Source organism: Marmota monax, unplaced genomic scaffold (assembly GCF_021218885.2).
Source record: "Marmota monax isolate L192 unplaced genomic scaffold, Marmota_monax_Labrador192_F-V1.1 WCK01_AAM20220418_F8-fsc00027, whole genome shotgun sequence".
Lineage (NCBI taxonomy): Eukaryota > Metazoa > Chordata > Mammalia > Rodentia > Sciuridae > Marmota > Marmota monax.
Genome location: NW_026694617.1, coordinates 15,947,911 through 15,972,057, shown reverse-complemented (window position 1 = coordinate 15,972,057; position 24,147 = coordinate 15,947,911). Strand labels below are relative to the sequence as shown.

At 37.6% G+C, this 24,147-nt stretch overlaps 1 protein-coding gene across 2 annotated transcripts in view; it reads right to left on the bottom strand.

Annotated features, from left to right (window-relative positions):
- Nucleotides 1-24,147, bottom strand: part of Snd1 (staphylococcal nuclease and tudor domain containing 1) — a 412,411-nt gene that overhangs the window by 346,139 nt on the left and 42,125 nt on the right. For both annotated transcript variants that reach the window (XM_058572140.1, XM_046422386.2), the window contains 6 exons: nt 22,603-22,681; nt 20,253-20,413; nt 19,464-19,555; nt 18,595-18,753; nt 17,228-17,334; nt 14,818-14,908 (listed from right to left, as the gene is read on the bottom strand). In XM_058572140.1, coding sequence (XP_058428123.1) covers nt 14,818-14,908; nt 17,228-17,334; nt 18,595-18,753; nt 19,464-19,555; nt 20,253-20,413; nt 22,603-22,681 — 689 coding nt within the window. The remainder of the gene's footprint in view (nt 1-14,817; nt 14,909-17,227; nt 17,335-18,594; nt 18,754-19,463; nt 19,556-20,252; nt 20,414-22,602; nt 22,682-24,147) is intronic.

Genomic DNA, 24,147 nt, shown 5'->3' with positions numbered 1-24,147 from the left:
AGGTTATTAGAACATTCCACCCAATGTGTGCAGAATAAAATTCCATTCAAACAGGGATAGTGCCACAACAAGATTACAACCAGAACCCATAATACAGTCAGCAGTCTACAATTCACTCAATTATATTCAGACCCTGTTGTTTCAAGGCTGTTTGGTATTTTTGCAAGCAATACTTTGCTACAAGGTAGCTGCTGACTACAAACACTGTCACTATCTACTGCATCTGCAGAATAAAAATCAAACTCTTCTGTGCTTCAATCAGGGCCCATCAGGAACCACCAGGTGGCTGAACAAACTATAGGGTCAGCTGCCACACAGTGAGAGTAGACTGGAAAAATTTCCTTTCTCTTTTATGCATGACACAAAAGCAGCTAGACACTCCTTTGCCATAATGAATGTCACACTGGGAAGTATCTTAAAGGAGGCTTCTCTATTTCCTGGAAGGCCCAAGATTTTTTTTTTTTTTTTTTTAAGATATTAGGAATTGAACCCAGGTTTCATCCATGCTGGTCACTATCATGAGCTATATCCCCACTCCTTTTTCATAATTTTTGAGACAGGGTCTAGCCAAATTGCTTAGGCTGGCCTTGACCTTGTGATCCTCCTACCTCAGCACACAAGTCAATGAGATTACAGATGTGAACCTCGGTGCCCAGGGAAGACCTAAGTAAGAACTTTTAGCATCTTTTAGCACAAAATACAGCCATTTACTTACAGACTCCTCCAATAACAGCTACTCTCTACCTTTTCCCATAGAACCAGCCAACCACAAACCAAAAACAAAGAATGCTTTAAGAAATAATCTGAAGAAAGCAAAAAACAAAAACAAGTGAGAAATTATGCACAACAGGAAGTAGCAGGATCCAAGTGCCATCAAACAGAATAAATGAAAAAAAAGAAAGATGACAGTTGGAACCAAGCTCCAAATCATCCACTGTTAGGCTACAGCTGGAGGATGGAAGGATATCCCAGGTCCTGGCCACGATGAATAATGGAAGAGTGTGAGGAACAGGCAAGGATCAGCAAAGTAATGAAGGATCTGAGAAAGAACTGAGTAGATTAGGAGAAGGGAATTTTTTAAAAATGTCTATTATACATCAGAATAATTTGTAACTGAGGCAGCAACAAAAAAGAAAGCCTCTAATAACCATAAGCATTTTGTTATAACCTTTATGACAGATTAAGAAAGCAAAATGCTAAAATCCAAAGAGCCAGAATCCAAAAATCACCTGGGCAGAAAAAAACTTGATAGAAGATAAAAAGTAACAAAAGGTATTGACATGTGGTCACACCAGGACCAAGGTCCAGTGTTGGTTATCTAGATATGGGTGGTACCAAAGGGTATAGGACCCTCCAAAGAGCCCCTTACACCAACCAGAAAAATTGTATGACCATGAGATTAGAACCTAAGAACTAATTAGAAGGTATAACCAAAAATTTAGGTTCAGTAACTGAAAAAAAAAAAACTAGACCTTATTTCTATTGCAACCTAGACACATTAGTGCCAGGTAGAAATTCTCACTATAATAGAGTGTTTTCCTTAAAGATAGCAGAAGAGAATGACTGACCAAAATAGAAAGGCCCCAGCTAATGATTTCCCTATTCCTTTAAAATCTTACATTTGTGTTAAAGGAAAATGGATGATAGAATATTTAAGGGGTGAGATTTACACAATATGTGCTATTTATTCTGCTATTCTAACTTCAAACCAAAGGGAAGAAAAAATTCCTCTAAGCCATTCCAAGGAAAACAGCTAATACAGCCAATCAATACAGTTCCTCCTTCAAAAGGATAGCTGAAGAATAATAAGGTAATCTTCTGGTGTCTCAAATGTACACAAAGGACACTATTTCCAAAATTTCAATGCTGGACAGATCTATAATTCTTTCTAACCAATACTCTTATTAAATTTTTAATTGCAAAAAACAGGCAAGTTCCTATAATCAAGACATTACAACCATTTTCAACATTCTCTGTACCCTAGTCATGCTTGCAAAGAATAACACCAGGGAAAGTGTCACAGTGCTCACACCTTCACCCCCTGATTCTAGAATGTGAAGATCTAAGCATACCCTGTGACAAGGTACTAGTATTCGTCATGCCTTATAATGCGTTAGCAGCGGCAGCAGGGAATGGATTCTTGGAGCTGCAAATTTTAGGCCACAGCAGCAGACTCTGCTCGGCATCTCCCTGATTAGAAACCTCCTCTTCAGGAACTGCGTACTCTGACGCTGCCATCTACGTGAAGCTCACTGTTCTGGGAGTTGAGGGTAGGGTAAGTACATGCACGCGTGCGCTCGCTTGTGTGTGTGTGTGTGTGTGTGTGTGTGTGGTTATGGTTTTCTATTTCTCTGTAAATTATGTCATTACTGTCCAGAGAATAAGGAGCACCTAAGCATAGGCATGGAATAGCCATAAAACACTGGGTTATGTCCCATGCTATACACTAAGTAAAATGCAGAGGGGTTACTATCCAAAGCCTGCTACTCAGCACCATTGCAGACCACTTTGAACAGTAATATTTCTTGTGCTTTTCATCAGGTAACTGAAGTATGCCCATAATGCTCACCTTCTCCACAAGCTATGGATCCTTAATCCAGCCACCCTCAAGCATACACACTAAGAGAGCACTGAAAGCCCAGCAGCAGAAATCCATACAGAGCAAACCACTAGCTGGACATAAGATACAAGCACTAAATCCCATTCCCTCCCCATTTCTTGAATCTCAACAGTTAATGATGACAAGGTATAGGGTAAGGGCTGCCACAAGTCAAGAGAACTACCAAGATCTGTCAAGGGCAAAGGACATCCATCTAATTCTGCAGCCCTCTGCCATACTCTATCTGCAGAGCTCATCAACAGTGCTCACTGGGTGGCCAATAGCTGCTGTTGTGTGGTTTCTTTAACTCTGCAGCAAGAAGCAGGGGAGGAACAAAGAGCCTTAGCACAGCCACCTGAGCTAGAAAGACTCTTTCAATAGCTCCCCAGATACAACCACCTACAGCTTCATTGCTGCCCCAAATCTCAATAACAGAAAGAAGCAAGAGAATCGTCAACCTAAACGAGGCTTCTTCAGGTACCACCAGAGAGCATCCTTTGATGAAGTCACCTGGAATAAGATGCAAATACCCTTCTCCCTCTTTGACATCATGACATCTGGCTATTTCTACTTCTCCTTAAGGTTGTATGCCATGTCTGCTCTCCCCAGTCCCTCACGAAAGCAGAGCTGCCAGCCTGTTCTTCACAAAAATGAAAGAATCATGATACCATGATGGAAGAACCTCTAGGCCTAAGCAAATTCAGATCAGATACTGTCAAATGAACCCAAACAGAAATCAGGCATTAGATACATTTCAACAGGGGCCATCCTAAAAAACCACCTGATCAGCACTCTTCAAAACTATCGTCATGAAAAACAAGGAAAGACACTGTCATATCCAAGAGAAGGCTAAGGCAACATGATAACTAAATATGATGTGGTTATTTTGGAAGAGAAAAAGATATTAGTAGAAAAATCGAGAAAACCTAATAAAGGCAGACCTTTAATTAATAATAACATACCATACAACAAATGTACCACACACGTAAGCCAGTAGGGCAAACTAGATTGGGAGAAGAAGGATAATTTGATAGAGTTCCCTGTGCTGTCTGCTGTAAAACTGTCACTAAAAAATTTTTTAAATTTTTAATGTTTTCTTATTCAAATGAGCAAGCTAGATTGCTAATATAAGCTTCAAACCAGCAGTGGCCACCCTTCTAGCCAAATCATCCCCAGACTTCCTTTTCACTTGAAAAAATCAGGGAGATAGTTAGTATTTTATTGGTTCCCTCCACATTACCATAAAAGAACATACTGAAAGAGTCTATATAATGTTCCAAATATTAAGAAGTATTCTTCCTTAAAAATCATATCAAAAGTCATTTCCAATCCACATTGTCCTAGTAATTCTAGCCAGAGCAACTACGCAAGGAAAAGAAACCAAAGGCAAACAAATTGAAAAGGAAGAAATAAAATATCACTATTCTCACATAATGTATGTCTACAAAACCCACAAATACTGTTAGAATTAATAAACAAATTCACAAAATGGAAAGATACAAAGCCAACACTCAAAATCAGCTGCTAACAATTCAAATGAGAACTGCATTTCCAATCATATAAAAAAGAGGAAAATACTTCAGAATTAACTAAGGAAGTAAAAAAAAAACTACTACAAAAATATGCTAAGAGAAATTAAAGACAACTTATGTTAAGTGGAGACACATTTCATGTTCATGGATTAGAAGACTTAATTGTCAAAATACCAATATTACTCAAAGCAATTTATAGATTTCATGTGATCTCTACCAAAATTCCACAGACAAGTTTTATAGAAAAGGAACACTCGTTGTTGTTTGACTTCATAATTGCTGCCAAACTTACTGGAGTGAGATGGTATCTTAGGGTGGTTTTGATTTGCATTTCTCTGACTGTTAGAGATGGTGAGCATTTTTTCATGTACTTGTTGATTGATTGTATGTCCTCCTCTGAGAAGTGTCTGTTCAGGTCCTTGGCCCATTTGCTGATTGAGTTATTTGTTTTCTTATTGTTTAATTTTTTGAGTTCTTTGTATACTCTGGATATTAGGGCTCTATCTGAAGTGTGAGGAGTAAAAATTTGTTCCCAGGATATAGGCTCCCTATTTACCTCTCTTAATGTTTCTCTTGCTGAGAAAAAAACTTTTTAGTTTGAGTAAGTCCCATTTGTTAATTCTTGTTATTAACTCTTGTGCTATGGGTGTCCTATTAAGGAATTTGGAGCCTGACCCCACAATATGTAGATTGGAGCCAACTTTTTCTTCTATCAGATGCAGAGTCTCTGATTTGATATCAAGCTCCTTGATCCATTTTGAGTTAACTTTTGTGCATGGCGAGAGAAAGGGATTCAGTTTCATTTTGTTGCATATGGATTTCTAGTTTTCCCAGCACCATTTGTTGAAGATGCTATCCTTCCTCTACTGCATGCTTTTAGCCCCTTTATCAAATATAAGATAGTTGTAATTTTGTGGATTGGTCTCTGTGTCCTCTGTTCTGTACCATTGGTCCACCCGCCTGTTTTGGTACCAGTACCATGCTGTTTTTGTTACTATTGCTCTGTAGTATAGTTTGAAGTATGAAGTCAAACAACAACAAGTGCTGGCAAGGATGTGGGGAAAAGGGTACACTTGTACATTGCTGGTGGGGCTGCAAATTGGTGCGGCCAATTTGGAAAGCAGTATGGAGATTCCTTGGAAAGCTGGGAATGGAACCACCATTTGACCCAGCTATTCCCCTTCTCGGACTATTCCCTAAAGACCTTAAAAGAGCGTACTATAGGGATACTGCTACATAGATGTTCATAGCAGCACAATTCACAATAGCTAGACTGTGGAACCAACCAACCTATTGCCCTTCAATAGATGAATGGATAAAAAAAAAATGTGGCATTTATACACAATGGAGTATTACTCTGCACTAAAAAATGACAAAATCATGGAATTTGCAGGGAAATGGATGGCATTAGAGCAGATTATGCTAAGTGAAGCTAGCCAATCCCTAAAAAACAAATGCCAAATGTCTTCTTTGATATAAGGAGAACAACTAAGAACAGAGCAGGGAGGAAGAGCATGAGAAGAAGATTAACATTCAACAGGGACGAGAGGTGGGAGGGAAAGGGAGAGAGAAGGAAAATTGCTTGGAAATGGAAGGAGACCCTCATTGTTATACAAAATTACATATAAGAGGAAGTGAGGGGAAAGGGAAAAAAAACAAGGGGGAGGAATGAATTACAGTAGATGGGGTAGAGAGAGAAGATGGGAGGGGAGAGGAGGGGGGATAGTAGAGGATAGGAAAGGCAATAGAACACAACAGACACTAGTATGGCAGTATGTAAAAAAGTGGATGTGTAACTGATGTGATTCTGCAATCTGTATACGGGGTAAAAATGGGAGTTCATAACCCACTTGAATCAAATGTATGAAATATGATATGTCAAGAACTATGTAATGTTTTGAAAACTAATAATAAAAAGTTAAAAAAAAAGAAAAGGAACACTCATCATAAAATTCATATCAAATCTTAAGGGACCACAAATTACCAAAACAAACTGAAAAGGGAAGAACAAAGCTGGAGGACACATACTTCTTGATTTCAAAACTTACTGCAAAACTACAGTAACCAAAACTATAGGGTAAAAGAGACGTACAGCTCATTGGGACACAGTTCAGAAATAAAGTTGTTGGCTATATGGTCAAATGATTATTGACAAGGATGTCAATACCATCAATGAGAAAAGAGCAATCTTCTCAGTAAATGATGCTGATAAAACTGGATATCCACATGCAAAAAAAAAAAAAAACAAAGTTGGATGTTTATTTAACACCATATATTAAAAACTAATTCATTGTGCATCCATAACTTAAATACATAAGTCTAAAACTACAAAATTCTTAGAAAAATTCACAAGGCAAAAACTTTACAACTTCATATTTGGCAATGATTTCTTGAATATGACAACAAAGAAAACAGGCAACTTAACAACAAAAAGTAGACAAATTAGACAGCATAAAAGTTTTAAAAATTTGTACACCAAAAGTACTACTAACAAAATAAAAATAACTCACAGAATGGGAACTATTTCCAGATCATATATCTGATAACAAATTTCCAGAATATATATAGAATTCCTAAAACTCAACAACAACAACACAATTCAAAAATAGGTAAAAGGCTCTAGATTTGATCACAAAAACTAAAAGCTGGGCACACAGAGAACTTTAAAATAGACATAAAGATTTTCAAATGATAAATAAGCACAGGAAAAGATGTTCAACACCACTAATCATTAAGGTAAATGCAAATCAAAATTATGAAATACTACTTTATACCCACTAAGATAGCTACTATCATAAAAACATGAGCCAAGAGCAAGGGCGCCCCACCCCCTATAATCTCAGTGACTCAGGAAGTTAAGCAGAAGGATCACAAGTTTAAAGCCAGCCTCAGCAACTTAGTGAGATCCTGTCTCAAAAAAAATAAAAATAAAAAGGGATAGGGATGACCAGGAATGGTGATGCATGCCTATAATCCCAACAACTCAGGATGCTGAGGCAGGAAAGATCACAAGGTTGAGACCATCCTCAGCAACTTAGCAAAGCCTGAGCAACTTCACAAGCCCCTGTCTCAAAATTGTTAAAAAAGCTGAGGATATGGATCAGCGCTTAAGCACCCTGGTTTCGATTCCTGGTACCAAAACAAAAGCAAAACAGAAAACAGCAACACAAATCCAGAAAATACCAAATGTTAGAGAGGATGTAGAGAAATTAGAACCTTTGTGTAGTGCTGATGGAGATACAAATGGTACAGGGTAGCAGTTCCTCAAAAACTTAAAGATAAAATCACCAGCAATCCACTTCTTGGTACATAACTTAAAAGAAATGAAAACAAGTTATTCAAAAGATGCTTTTACACTCAAACTTGTGGCAGCATTGTTCACCATAGTTAAAATGTGTAAACAAGCCCCGTATCCATCAACAGATAAGCAAACAAGTTTAAAATGTATACATAGACTGGATCACTATTTGGCCTTAAAAAGCAAGGAGATTCTGACACATGCTATAACATGTATGAAGTATGGAGACACATTCTAAATAAGCCAGTTACAAAAAAGACACACCATATGATTCTACTGAAATGAGTTACTTAGAGCAGTCCATATCATAGAGACAGAAAGTAGAATGATAGTTTCAAGGGGCTAATGAAAACGAAGAATGGGAAGACAATTATTATTTAAGTGGTATAGTTTTAGTTTTATAAGATAAAGAATCCTGAAGATGAATTCTGATGATAGCTGCACAACAATATGACTATACTTAATATCGCTGAACTGTACATTTAAAATGATTAGGGTAGTAAATTTTATATTATGTGAATTTTACAACAGAAAAAAACTGGGGGGAAAGCCTCAGAGACATAATAATGGACTCCATCTACAGCTGTGATGCTAAATAACTCTTGTACAAGTGGAAGCACAGCAAAAAATAATCAGGACAAAACCAGTTACATTCAAATGCATCCACAGATAGCTAATAGCTATGATCTACAAAACTGGACTTGGCCACTAATGCCAATCAACTATGTAGGGTTCCCAAGCAAAAGTCCAAAAGGGTAAGCTCCTTGAAGGCAGGAAATACTTCCAGGTTTTTAATGTCTCAAAGCACCCAGTTTGGGGCTCCGTTTCTTTAAACTATCACACAGGGACAGAGAGCCAAGCACAAAGCCTCTAACCAGCAGGACAGTGAGAAGACACCTCTTGAGGACATACTTCCACTTCCCCTCCCCTCAGCAATGCTATTCAGGTCTGTGAAATCTGCAATGCCCACAGATCCAGCAGCAGGGACAGGGAAGCCAAGCCACGTGCTCAGGGGACCATATGGCTACAAACAGCACAGATCAGCTAAAACGCCACAGGGAAGGCAGGCAGGGAACTGGCAGGCCACGACAGGCACAAAAGTCTCAGGCAGGCTTCAGCTAATCACTGTGAAGGGAACATGCTTTTCTGCTAACCTGGAGAGACAAGGAGAGCCCTCCCTTGCATCTCATTCCTTGAGAAGTAAGACTGCTTAAGCAGACAATGGAAACCAGTCTTTCAAAAGAGAAACACTTGGTTAAATTTCAAATTTGTCAGAGTGAGCCTCTTAACCAACACTGGTCCATAGTTTTGCATCAGTTTCAGAAATCAACTAAGGAGCCTCAGAGGCACCCAGCTAAAGAAGTCAGAGGTTAGCTTTTGTAGGCACTTCAGGTTATTTTAGCTGTGCCCTATACAATTAACTCCTTAAAAAAACAGAGTGACTGATGAAGAAAGAATCACTATTTGCTAAGACCTCAGAATCACATGATTCTCAGAGTAGAATCCTCAGCAAAACCTCATGGGACTTTTCAACTATGTGGGTGTGGACCCTGGGTACCTGAAGACTATTAGTTTCCCTTAAAAAAGTTATTAGGCACTTATAGACATTTTACATTGTGTAAAAATTGACTGTAGAACTACAGCAGCATGCTAGGTTATGAAAAATAAGGCGGATCATTTTTTCCTTTTTAATTCAGTGTTGATATCCAGTGTTGGCAAACTATGATCCAATGGCCATGCAGCCCACTGCACAGGGACCATATGGCCTGCAAAGCCTAAAATATTTACTTTGTATTCTTTTCAGAAAAAAAATTGGCTAACCCCTATCCTATCACATATTAGAAAATAAAGACAGGTATACCCTCTGAAGAGGTTAACATTTCTGAAGAGCTATTTGACAAATATGTTCCAAATCATTTCTAAGGAAATAAATACCACTTACATGGAGATTTATAAAACTCTCTAAATACTAGAAAAACTGCCAACTACATGAATATTGACTTATTGGTAGCTGGTTAAGTAAATTATAGTGCAGCTTCACAATGGAATATTATGCGCCAGATAAAGAAGAAAGCTTAAAGGTTTATTCTGCTTCTTTCTGCTAAACATATTTACCTATTTATGTATCTATATAAGCCCAAGAGGACAAAGACATGATAACATACGGAATACTGCCACAAAACTCTAGAAGCTACAAAGTAAACAGATGCAACTGAGTCTACATATTCACAAAAGTGAAATCCAGAGCCAGTGGTGAGAAAACACTCTGGTCAATCTGATTTACAGTCAAGTCTCCTTCACTATCCCCAACTTGTCAAAAGTCTCAAACTGTCAAATCAGACATCTTAAATGGGATTTAAAATGGGGCCGAATGCTAGAATTGGTTTCAAATCTCTGTAAGAAGCTGCTGAATTTCAAGATGTATGCCCTAAACCCACACTTAAGTTCAATGCTTCCAACTCAGTACTTAATACCTCATTCTAAAACAAAGAAAGAGAAATGACAAAGGATTATCAAATATCTGAGGAAGCCTGCAATAAGAAAAATGCAGAACCAAAATAACCAAGGAATAGAGGGATACAGAGAGTGTACAAGGAACACTTCAAGAAAATTAATTTCTCACACATATAATAAGTTTTAGATGTTATTTAAAAAAAAAATTTGTAGTTGTAAATGGACAAAATGTCTTTATTTTATTTGTTTATTTTTATGTGGTGCTAAGGATCGAACCCAGTGCCTCAAGCATGCTAGGCATGCACTCTGCCACTGAGCTACAGCCTCAGTCCAAGATGTTATTTTAAGTAGTAAAAAGAAAACATTCAGAGAATAAAAAATAACTCTTAGAAATTAAAGAACAGAAGAGAAGGGTTGAAAAATAAACAGAAAGAGATATAGAAAGAACAAAAAACAGACAAGGAAAATAAAAGAAAAAAACAAGAATACCAGCCCACAAAGCCCAACATTTAAATAATAAATGGGAGTTCTAGGAAAAAGGAGGACAGACAAATTAGATGGAATTCAACAAAAGAGTTGGGTGGAGGCAAAAAGGTCCAAAACCAAAGATCTAAACATTTAAGTATAATATACTCACATATGAATAAAATCATGGAGAAATGTCAGAATGCTAGAATCAAAAAGAATTTGCTAAATCCCTCTAGAGAGAAAAAATAACAAATCATACAAAATAAGGAATCAGAATGGTTTCAAACTCTAAAAAACAAGAAAAAAAATCTTAACTAGATGATGGGATAATAAATTAACAATTCTGTTGGAAATAACTTCCAAAATAAAATTCTATACCCGGCTAAATTATCAATAAAGTTTAACTAGAGAATGGATATGAAAGGTCTCAGAAAATTTACCTTTAGCACATCTGCCATGAAGTTACAGAAAAAGTATGCTGTCAAAATGAATTAATAAAGAATAAAGAAAAAGTGATGGGATCCAACAAGCATAGTTCTAACCAGAGAATAAAGCAAAGAAACCCCCTCAGGATAATGATGAAGAAATCCAAACAAACATATAACAGGCAAAGAGAGGAACTGGACAAAATTAGTGCAGGTCACAAGGCTCCAAGAAAGTACTTTTAAAATAAGATTATAAAACTGAATGGATGTCCTGAGAGAAAATTTAGACAGGTAGAAGGTGTGAGAATTGAATTAACAGCATGTATTTTAAAATATATGTAAATGGAAGCTGGAGTAGTGGCCTAGCATATGTAAGGCATTAGTTCGATCCTCGGTATCATATAAAAATAAATAAATAAAATAGAGGTACTATGTCCAGCAATAACTTAAAAAATATATTAAAAAATTTATATACAGGGCTGGGGATGTGGCTCAAGCGATAACGCGCTCACCTGGCATGCACGGGGCACTGAGTTCGATCCTCAGCACCACAAAAAATAAAATAAAGATGTTGTGTCCACCGAAAACTGAAAAATAAATATTAAAAATTCTCTCTCTCTCTCCTCTCTCTCGCTCTCTTTAAAAAAAAATATATATATATATACACATAAATGTTAAAAAACATTAATTATAGGGAAAATGAAAAAGTGTGCAGGAAATGAAAATTACTTTCAAAATCTATATGGATATAGGGGCTGAGGTTATGGCTTAGTGGTAGAGCACTAGTCTCGAATGTGTGAGGCACTGGGTTTGATCCTCAGCACCACACGAAAACCAATAAATAAAATAAAGGTGTTGTGTCCATCTACAATAATTAATAAATAAATAAATATGATGTGCACATTAGAAGTTTTTTTAGAAAGCTATACAGATGTAGCTCTGTGGTGAGTAGCATTTACAAAGTAAATACTGAATATTAATTTAACCAAAATTATGATATAATCATATGTGAAGGATGGGAAAGAGCACATGTGTACCCATGTGAGTATGTATGTTTGAGTCACAAAATTAAATTCATTTTCACCCATGGAATAAAGGAAAGTGGTTACACCCAAAACTAAATTTTTTAAAAAAATAACTATATATATATATATATATATATATATATATATATATATATATATATATATTATTTTATTCACAGGTAAGAATTAGCAAAGAACTGAATGTGCCTCAAGAGAGACAGAAATTGGACTACATTTGTTAATAAGCCTACAGAAAGCTTACCTTTTTTCTGTATTAAAAGTAAGCATTTATAAAAGTAAAATTTATGCACAAAAGAGTACAGACTGATACTACTTAAAGCAGCTGTCAGTATGCAATGAGATAAGGAACTTATACCACAATATTAATCAACTACATACATAGGAAGAGCACTACTGGTATGTTTTGTAGCAAGTCTTTCCCTTCAATTTTTATGGGGGGCATTGGTTGCTGGGGATCAAACCCAGGACCTCAAGCAAGCTAGACCCATACTGAGCTGTATTCCCAGCTTCAAATTTTTCTTGACAAAGGAAGTAGTGCAGGGACTAACATTTTATCTCAAGCTTCTCATTTCATAGCAAGGCACTCTGAGTAAGAATGAAACAGATCAGGGATCATCAAACTTTATATAAATGCCATTAGCAAATATTTCACACTTTGTAAGCTAAACTCAAAGAGTTTTCAACAACTCCATAACAACTACAGAACTCGGCCATTGTGTCAGGAAAACAACCACAGACAATATATAAACAAATACAGATGGCTAGGCTCCAATTTATTCATGATAATGAAATTTAATTTTGAAAATTTTTCATATACCACAAAAAAATGTTTTTCTCCTGTGTAAAATCCATAGATCATAGGGAAGAGGGGAGGGAGGGAAAGGAAGGAGGCAGGGGATTAGCAAGGATGGTGGAATGTGATGGACATCATTATCCAAAGTACATGCATGAAGACACGAATTGGGTGTCAACCCACTTTATACAGAGACATGAAAAATTGTGGTATATATGTGTAATAAGAATTGTAATGCAAAAGAAAAAAAAACAAGTACATGTATAAAGACATGAATTGGCATGAACATACTTTATACAAAGATATGAAAAATTGTGCTCTATATGTGTAATAATAATTGTAATACATTCCGCTGTCGTGTATTTAAAAAAAAAAAAAAATCCATAGGTCATACGAACAAGGGCAGAGCCAGATTTGGCCTAAGAACCATAGGTCTTCCAATTTAGAGATAAGACCATATGATCAAGTCTGTTTAGAAAAACAGCTACATCATAATGTTTTAGGTAATATGAGTATTTTGCTTACTCTCTTTATGTACTTTTCCTGTTTTCAAAAAAAAAATACGCTTAAGAATTTTAAAAACATGGTAAATCTCCTGCCCCACCCCCAACCCCAAAGCCCTCTACTGCTGAGCCACATCTCCAGCCCTTTTAACCTTTTATTTGAAACAGGGTCTCCTAAAGTTGCCAAGGTTGGCCTCAAATTTGTGATATTCCTACCTCAGCCTTCCAAGTTGCTAGGATTACAGGCATGTGCCACCATACACCCCAGGATTTTAAAGAGTAGAAGAAATGCTCCTACTGCCATTTCTCCCTTTTCTAGTTGATAGTACATCATACTTTAGACAAATGATAAAGCTATCAGCCCAATCATCTAATCCTTTGAATTTCTTTCATCTGCAATCTCTTAGTTCCCCAACCAGCAAAAGCCCAAAACTCATCTTCCAGGTTTTTCTATAAGTGAGGACGTGCTGACAGAGACAGGGCAAGGTGATGGGACTCTCCAAAGCCTCACAGATATCACTAATGCCACAGACTCTCAAAGTAATGATGGTAAAATTAAACCCCTACCTCCCTTGTTGAGTGAATGGTTATGCTTTGATTCAGTAACAACATTTTAACTTCCAGAAAACACAGGCACAACTAAGTGAGTTCCAAGTAGGTAAAGCAGTCCATGCACACGAGTATATTCCTCACACAGAAAGGAGGCAGAGGCCCTCTGATCTACATCTCGACCTATTAGATGCACAGAGGAAAAATCACCAGGGACAACCCCATTCAGGTCTACTACAGGGGGTGATTATGACTAACCTAACAGCTCTTTAGCACCTACTAAAAGAAGGAAAGAGGACACTTGAGCACTCCATGACCTATTACTTTGGGCATCATAAAAGAGAGAGTGAAAAAATTTACCAATTCCTTGGAGACTTTGCTAAAATTTTAGCATTCTAAGATAAACAGTTTCAGAATTTTTCAGGCTGACAGTGCCACCTAGTGGCTGTCCATTCTAAACTGATGGTTAATTGATGAGAAAGCCCTCCTTGTCCAAGAATATGCACATAACCACTTTTTGCCTATAAACAGACAAAATTTCCAGCAACTTTTGTCAAAAGAAAAAATAAGTTGTAAAACACTATAGCATTCTGGGAAGGCACAGACAACATGTCTACCATTAAAGTTACCAAAACCTGCAACCAAAAAAAAAAAATTTTTTTTTTTTACAGCACCATTGATAAGACCATTTAAAGCATCCGTTAACAGTTCTGATTCTGTCATATCAGTTAAGGAGAACTCTCGAGGTGGGGAGAAAAAAAAAAAACTACACACACACACACGAGTTACCAAATAGAATAAAGGGAAACACGAGCGTATGTATACTTGGACACAGTAAATCTGAGAGAACGCCATTTGCTTAGTATATAAAAAGCATCCTTAAAATATGAGAAGTATTTCAAGCTGACAGTGTCTGCAAGTTTAACCTGTGAATTTATGATGAAGTTATCCTAATTTACAGTGAGAAATGTAAATATTCTTATCATTTCTAAACTTCCTACAAAACACACACACACACACACACACACACACACACCATGCTTGCCTTTAGATATTCAAGAACTACACCATTTGTACTTGTTCAAATCCTCATATTATCACTTGCCTAGCCATGTCCATTATGCTTATCAACATGCTGAGAATGACTCACCTTGGCAACAAACTGCTTGTCCTTTTGATCCAAATTAGCAGTGGGAGCTACATAGTCTCTCCATATTCTCAGCCTGCGCTCCTTGGCAAACCTGGTAATAAAACAGGAATACAAGATCATTCAGCCAGACCAAGACCATTCCATCTGAATCCATCACCATCATGGAAGCAGTTAGCACAGAATCCTATCCTATCCTACAGACATGTAAGTTTCCAGTCAAATCAGAACTAAGAGTGATAGCAAATGGAAATATCCAAAGTGTACAGCAAATGGAAAAAATCCAAGATACCTATATACATAAACTCATGATTGGTAGACTGTGATCAAGGTGTGCAACTGTTTGAGTTTGGACAGTACAAGTCCACCCTGATAATTAAATGTGATTTATCCATTATCTTCTGAGAGGCTACTACCACAGGTAGGGCAACAAAGAGTAAGTGGTGTCTCAAATGTGAAAAACTCACATACATGTGCGCACAGACCTGCTCAATTGCCATTTGAAATATAAAAAGGTTATCGGCTATCAAATCCTATGTGAATCCAAAATTCTCATCATCATAGTCCATCTAAAGAAGAACTGGAAAATAAACAAAATCCTTACAGAAGTTCATTGGTAGGAGTTTAAAAAAAAAAAAAAATGATGCTAGAAATTCATTTTCCAGTACTAAGCCCAGTAGATATTTTCTGAGTCAGACTAAGAATGGGAAATTGAATATGTGCAAAGATTGGGGAAAGAAAAAAAAAAAATCAATGAACAGCTGTCTTAAACTATTTACAAATGAGTGAATGCATGTGCTGTGGAAAGGAACTATTATTTCTGGAGACAGTATTGCAACATTTTTTTTTTTTTAACACGCACTAAAATGAAAAAACCAGGATGTACTAGTTATAAAATACATAAAGTACTTCCATTGAGAGGATGTAATTTTACCAACAAGGCATGTAGCTCAAATATAGTATGCAAAACAGCAGGCAAGTAATCACATATTGAGATATGATTTGCATTCCCTGCATTCCCTGATCTAAGCCTGTTTTATAATGATGAGTACCCTCCAAAAAAAATCCATAAAATTTTCTGCAGATGTTATGAAACATGTAGATACTACTTTAATTGTACTCACTTTCTTCAAACAGGCAGGAACTTAAAAAACTCAAAAAACAAAATTCTCAACCAAAAGAATGATCTAGAATAGTAATTTCTGAACACACATACACCCAAAAAAAAAAAAAATGGAAGAAGAAATTAACCTCATAGAATAATCAGAAGTACCTGGAACACTGAACTGAACAAGGTTATTATATCTTTCTAATGTAATTATGGGAGAACATTAAAAAAAAAAAAATTTAAGTAATCACTGTTTTTTTCTCCTCCAAATAATACGTGAAACGTGCATTTGTCAGACAAGCAGTATCAATGGGCCACATTAAAATCTGTATTCTTAAAAACTTGCAAATATTTCTGCTAACATGTACAAAGGGATATGGAAGATCTAAGAAAAGATACAAACACTATAGTTATTTTTCTGTTGTACATTACTTAGGTGTAGGTCTCAATGACCAAAATGTAAAGTTATCAAGATCATTATTAAGATTCTGATATAACAAAACAAGCCTTGAGAGTAGACCATTGTCACTGACTATTTGTTGTCTTCTGATCATAAGCATGCTAGGAAGTGGAGATTCAAATTTTCCTGAGTATTATTTCCATGTATCTACTTTTGGTACCTGCTTTACTTTCTTCCATCTACCCCCACCAAATGGAAGAAATTTACCTAAACATCCAGAAGTACTTGACCTTGACACTTGAAATAGCGAATCTTTGGATTTTCTACAGCCTGTTTTCTGGAAATAAATTATTTCTGCTTTAATCACAAAGCACCAAGCCAGAAACATGACAATAGCGCCTCAGAGTTGCATTAGCACTTATGATGAAAACATACTTATAAGTAAATTAGGGCATCAGGCCTCATATTATGACATGGTTCTACTTTGGAACCCACAGGCTCAACCTTTCCATCATAGCCCTGCTCCAGCCTACCTGTTTAGGAGTAGCTAATAAGTGATTTTATTGTCCTGAAATAATACTGAACTTATTTTATCCCAAAATGCCCCAAATCCAGAAATAAAGATATGGACTTGGGAAAAAACATGAACTGAAAATGTTAAAAAAGTGAACCACATGAAGAATAATGTCAAAGTGAAAAAATCTGAGCCCTTACTACCCAGCACTGAATTACACTAAACCTAAAGACTAATACTGAAGACAATCCTCTGTATGAGATCCTACCTTCTTTTGGAATTCACCAAACCTTTATTGAAATAAGAGACACTGACACACATGGGTGATAGAAGATGGCTAGATTACTTTGCCTAGGCTCCTTGGCTGGATGGGTTTCCTGACAGACCTTACCTCTCAGCTGCCCTCAGCTTTTCAGCACCCCGGGTATAAACTGCAATCGACCAGTCCACACACCGTGCAAAACCTTCCTTCAGGAGGAGTTCAGTGATGTTGCCGTTCTGAGAAACAAGCAGCATGAGAAGGCAGATATGGATTAGATTCTGGAGCAAAAGAATTTATTTCTCTAGATTTCTAACACAACAAACATGTCTACAATCTATATAAAAATTTTAAAAAAAGTTTCTCTCATTAAGAAACCACCGTAAGAAATAAAAAGAAACCATCTCTAAGATGGGAGATACTACTCTGAGACTCCTTTCAACAGCATTGATTTCATATCTAGACAACAGCCAGCATAGTATCTCTCACTTAATAGGAGTAGGATGAATGTTAGTAGCATTGAATGGAATTGACATTTCTATAGCTCTTCTTGGGGTAGAGAAGGAAGTTAATCTTTAGTAGAATTACACCTACTCCTTCCTTCCCTAAGATCAGCACTTTTTCCTCTTTCTATAAGCAGAGGTTCAAGAACAGGCTGGGTAAAGGAATGGCTTAAGATACACCTTGCTCAGTGAATTACAATTCCTATTCTACACAGAGCCATCTGGCTGGGCGTGGTCAGACACTCGGCACTCCAGAAGAAACAGACATGGCCTTGGCACACTCCAAACCAAGCCTCCCAGGCTTCTGAAAGTACTATCGTGGAAGAATTATCTAACCAAAAAAGTAACAGTAGTTTAACTCTGTATTACAGATAGGTTACAATAATGAAAACTAACTTAGTTGTCAAAAAACAAGGTCATTTTTTTGTCCAAGAACAACCTAACTACCACAGTAAACAATAGGGTAAAATTCTCATAAATAAGAACTTTAAGTACATTAGAACCAAGTTCCTGCTCAGAGTGAAGAAGTAACTGGATAAGGCCTGAAATACAGAAAATAATTGTTCCATGCATTAGTTTCCTCATCACTGATCTACCAATACTCAGCTGACTTCTTGACCTAAAGAGCCTCACTGACCCTACTCCACAATATCATTACACATTCTACCTTATGTGGCCATCTCCAGCATTTCCAATTGGCACCTTCAGGATCAAGCATTTAGGAAAGTAAGTGATAAAGTCCTCTTCCCCTTATGAACTCAGCAACATTTGACATTAACTTCCTAAGGGTAGGAAGTTGCCCAGATATGTCCAATTCTATTAGACAAATAATATCTCCCTAAAAAATGCTTCAAAATCATTAGATGGTAATCCTTCCAAAATATTTAAATGGATGTTACAAACACAGAGTGAAAGAAGAGAGAAGCAAACTGCAGCTCTTCAAAGCCCGAGTACATTCGTAGCCCATCACAACCCAGGCTGCATGTGCACACTCACTGGATGAAGGATGGTACCCAGAACATTCTGGTTGTGGCAGCTCTCCAGGATGATCTGAACGTCTCTCTGAAGCAGTCGCGACTCAGTAAAAAATTTGGCTTCTGCAGCAAAAGGCTCCGGTGTTTCACTGCCATCTGTTTCCCGACGAAAAGTTGGGCACTGAAGGAGAATAAGGCAGGATGGGAAGGCAGACCAATGAGAGACGGCTCTCTTACCCTACCCAAGCCTTTTCCACACCAAACCTGCTACAGGCTAAGCTCAGGGAGGCCTCAATATACCCATATCAAGAGAAGATTTGCCAGGGCCTAGATTTTAATCCCCAATCTCTTAAAAATCCAAATAGGATCCAGGTGCAGTGGCGCACACCTGTAATCCTAGTGACTCTGGAAGTTGAGGCAGGAGAATCACCAGTCCAAGACCAGCCTCAGTAACTTAGTGAGATCTTCAGCAACCCTCTCTCAAAATAAAAAATGAAAAGAACTGGGGATGTAGCTTGGTGGTAAAGCACCCCTGTGTTCAATCCCCAGTACCAAAAATAAAAACTGAAAAACCAAACGGGTATTTCTGAATTAATATAAGCCATATTCAGCAAACTTCAGAGTCACTTATTCCTCCTCCTCTAGGTTTACACTCAACAATCTTCCATTTCAAACAGGTTGAGTGCTTTCAATTATTTTTTAAAAAAGGTATTTGATCTGATTAGAAATGTTGTGTTACAACATTTAAACCAAAATAAGTATAAAAGAACTCTGGTTAATGAACAATATCAAGAAGGAAATAGAGATCCAAAGTCCCAGGTACAGAAATATACCTATAACTAAACACTTCTACCAATCCCATACCCATCATGTACCCGTTTATGGTCTGACCTTGATCCCTGACAGCATGACTGTAACCAGGTAGTAATCTGGGAGAAGCAAGGCCCTGACCACACTGCCATCCCGCACGTGCTCGATGATAGCTGCATGACAGAATAAACAACTTATGAAAAAGCCATGAGAAGGATAAACAATGCCCAATCAAATTGCATATAACCCAGTAATTCTCCCCCAAACCCTGAGAAAGCCTCCCTCTGAGAAGTGAGGATGCACTGGCACATCATGAATGTTTGCAAGAACCAATCCAGGGAAAACAGCTAAAAACTGCTTTTGTCTTCTGAACCTTCTGGTACCTCATCGCTCACACCAAAGCTTTGTCATCCAAAATCTAGAATGCTCACCACATACCCTGTGCCAGAAAAAACAATGACTCAGGATTGATAATACTTTTACTTTACTAAGTCTGTAGTTAAGTCTCAAAGTGGGACCAAAAACTATATAGCATATGAATATATATATGGACTACATGTTTCTACCTCTAAGTAGCAGAGGTAGTATTTAAGTAGCCTTCTTTTAGAGACAGAGAGATTCACACAATGTGTAAAATACCAACAACTACTTGCCTGTTAATGGCAAATAACTAGAAATATACCTGATATAATCTGCATGAACACAATTCAAACTCCAAAATGCCATCGTGTCATTTTACCCTTAAGGAATTCCCTTGGATACTAAATAAGCAGAAGAAAGACTCACTAGAGCCTATAAACCTCAAGAAGCAAAGAGAGCAAATAGAAAGAAATCACCCTGAGTTATAGCTGTTTCTTTCTGCCAGCCTACCATTGACAGGCTTCTGGTGGTGTGAGTCCACAAAGTGCCTTGGGTTCTCGATGGTATACTTAAGGTCCCGGATGGTGTGTGAACCATTCCCCTCACTCCACATCCCTTTCTTCGCTGCTTTTGCTTGTTCCTCACATTCTGAAAGCCGGCTCTGCTCAGGACTAGGACATAAAAAACAAAAAAGCTTGGTTATTGAGTTCATAAACAGAAACCAACTGCTCTTAGCCACTAGGTTTTTTTTAAGCATGTTCTTCCCTGGAAGAAACCAAAGCATTTGTTTAAGACCTATGGCTTAACGACTCAAACCTATAACCACGAAATCACCATGAGCATAATTTCCAGATTCCAAATTTGTTTCTTGAAACAAATTGGATTCTAAGAACATATAATGAGAAGACCTAAAGAACACACTCTGAATACTGCAACCATGGGTGAGTCAAAGACAGCAAGTCAGTGGCTCAGAGGGGAGCCACTCCAGGGGATACAGCTTCATTTAACAACCATCTCAGATTCAGGAACTAGAAGCCAGGCATAGCACAGTAGGACACAATGCAGGGAAGGTGGCTAAGAACTGCCCTTACTCTCTCTCAATCCACAAAACAAGGCTGGGGCGCATACAGCAAACATTGCTGTAAACAGAAAATGTTGTCCCAAAGCTAACTAGCCATTCAATCAGGCCAGCTAGGCAAAATATGGTTTGAAAATAAAGCCTCCTCCCCTAAACAGGTAGAAAACCAAACTATATACCAGAACAGCCAAAAAGCAGACAGATCAAAGCAAGTTTAAAAAAAAAAAAAAAGCAGGGAGGCACTAAAAATGGCTCCCCTCTTCATATTTGAACTAACATTAGGGAGCAATGAACTCCAAGGGCTTTATACAATCTCAAGAAAAACTGGTACCATCAACAGCTATACACATAAACTGAATCTCCTCCCACCTTGATCAGTAGGAACTGCTAAGCAAGAACGACCTGCCATAGCTCAAGCATACCTCTCTTCCTTACCCCTACCCAAAAGACAACCATGTCCTCAGAGATCCAAAATCACAGCCAGCGTTAGACAGAAAATGTAGCAAGAGAGATAAAAACACAGAAACTGAGAAAAGGAGACTTTATGTTTAGAGGGATTAGTACTCCAGCGGAGATTTCTTTGTTGAGATGGTACAAAACTGTAGTGGGATTTTTTTTTTTTTTATTACACATTCCGGTTGCAAACTGAATTCCCAAAAAAACACTGCAACAGTAATCATGCCAGTAATTGTCCTTAAGTTAGAACTGCAGCATGCTTCCAAAAACACCACCTAAAACAAATATCTTAATTCAACAAATTCCACATGTATACACACCAATTATGGAGTCCAGCAAATGTCTCCGAGCCATCAGAAAGGCCCAAAGGTGAATCATGCAGCCCCCAAAGTCTATGAGGCCTTTGCTCAATCTCATCTTCAGTACACCCCATGCAAATATTTATCCAAAGCCTTTTCCTCAGCTACTATAGTCATATACTACGACTTAATGATTTAAACAGCATGTTTACAGACTCTAAATTACTGATGTAGCATATCACTTTTCAGAGACTAAAGTGTTAATTAAAGCCAGCTGCATCTATCCTAATGAGAGCTAACACTAGTGAACTTACACATGATACATGTACTACAAACCTTACACACCTAACACTCCCTTCTAACAAGTTCACACTGCCATTAGCTAAACAAACATATTTTTACCTACTAATTAAGTATCTAAAGATTCATAGACCAAACAAATTTAAAAGGCTTTGAAGAGAGAGAAATTTTTCCTAACCCTCAAAACAGAACAATCGTGGCCATGTCAGTTTCCTCAGATTTTGCTTTGAATACTATTTATTCACTCAGCTTGACTTCTCACTGCACGATTCCTTGCACCCAATATGACTTCATATATCTATTTATTGTCTGTCCCCCCATTAGAATGCTAACAGAGCCTAAATCGGTTCACTGCTATACTCTCAGTGACTAGAACACAGTAAGTGCTCAATAAATATTTAGGTCTGAACAGGTGGAAAAATTCTCTTCAACTGAATATCTACAGTCTAAGACCTATATAGACTCACGAATATGAAGAATAGAACTGCCTAGTCTCAAACCCTATTTTTTAAGAAGATACACAAATCAAACACCATTAATGAATATTTAATGATCTCCTGGTTCAAAACAATCCATAGGTAAGAATATCTCAGAAAGCACCTAAAATTATCCATTTTATATGAGGGAACAGGAACAAAAATGTAGCCAAGCCAATTAACAGTTGAACATCTTATCTCCTTTGACATCTCAAGAAGGACACAGGGACAAACAAGTGCTGGATACTTACTTATTAGCTCTCATGCCTTCTCTCCGGGTGGCCAAGCCCTCTGCAACCAGTGACTCTGCAATGTTTTCCCCGGTAGTATCTGAGGAGGAAAACAAGAAAATTAAACAAGAAAACTAAGAATCAAACCTGCCTCCACTAGCAACAGAGCTCCGGTGGACAGACCACTTTCACACTCAGTTCTTCAAGGAATGATGCTGCCAGAGAACTGGATGGGCCTCAGTGCAGCACTGAGCTTTTCAGAAGACCTCATCTTCCCACATGTCTAGATTTGAGGACCCAAAGACTTATCCATCTTCTCAAGACTTTGTTTCTAATTTTCTAGTGTAACTCCCAGGTCAAAGGCAATCTCAGGAACCACAGGAGACTGACAAGAAAGCAAGACACATGTGGCAGGCTGCTCAGAAGAGCATGAAGCAATAACCAAAGGAAAGCAAAGCTAGAGATGAACACAGACCCACTGCTTAGCAGCTTAGACAAGATTTCTCAGCATCCTAATTCATTCACCCTTCGAGTAGGGACAGCACCAGCCTCCACTGGTTCTTGAGAGAATTGAATAATATACGTAAATCACCAAACACCTAGCCAAGTGCATGGCAGAAGTAAGAAAAAGCTAGTTCCCTCACCTTGGAGGGATAGACACATTCATTTAGGGTTGTGTATCACTTCACACCTCAAAGTCTAATTCCTCTCCACAATGTCCCACTCCAAGAAGACACCAAGACAAAAAGAGAAAGAAAGTATCTTGCTCTCATAGAGGTTCTCAGAAGACAGTGTCTTAGATTCCTTATCTCACACACCAGCCAAGAAAAATGAAGTTAAACATAAAACTCAACCTGATGAGGTTCTATTCAGGCACTTGAAACATTAATTGCATTTCCATACTATTGAAAACGTTTTTAAGCTGGGAATATTCTCTTAAATCTTTGCTTGTCAGCTAAAACGATAAAGAAAAGACATCTAGGAGGGAATCACCACATAAAAATCTTTAATATGGCTGAGAACAAGCTCGTAGATAAACTGAAACACAGCAGTCTAGCTTATAGGTAATGTCAGCACAGAAAAAGACTGTTTAAGATTTATATTCAGTACACTATACATCAACTTTCATAAACAGTAATGAGTGCATACACTCCCAAGCCCAACCTGAATGCCTCACTAGTAGAATGCCAAAAAGTCTGCAGAAGCAAATTGTAAGCCTCTTTCCCTACCAAAGTTGAAGAGAATGATATTTATATGAAGAACACTCAAGTCTGAGGCTCAGGGTGGATCATCTGTTCTTTCTATGGAGGTTAACGCTGAAGCCAGACACACATGTAACTAATATTAGTAGAGATCACACTGGTTCCTTCAAAGCAACAGGAATCCCAAGAGTGTAAAATCAAAAGGAAGGATTCAACAATTAGGAAAGGTTGAACACTGAGATGTCAAGAGGTCAGGGGGTAGAAAGAATGAAGCCCAAGTACGAATAAGATGCGCAGTCACAAAACCAGCCCATCGACAATGCTATCCCACATTAGTTGGCACAGACCACTCAGAAATGGCCCA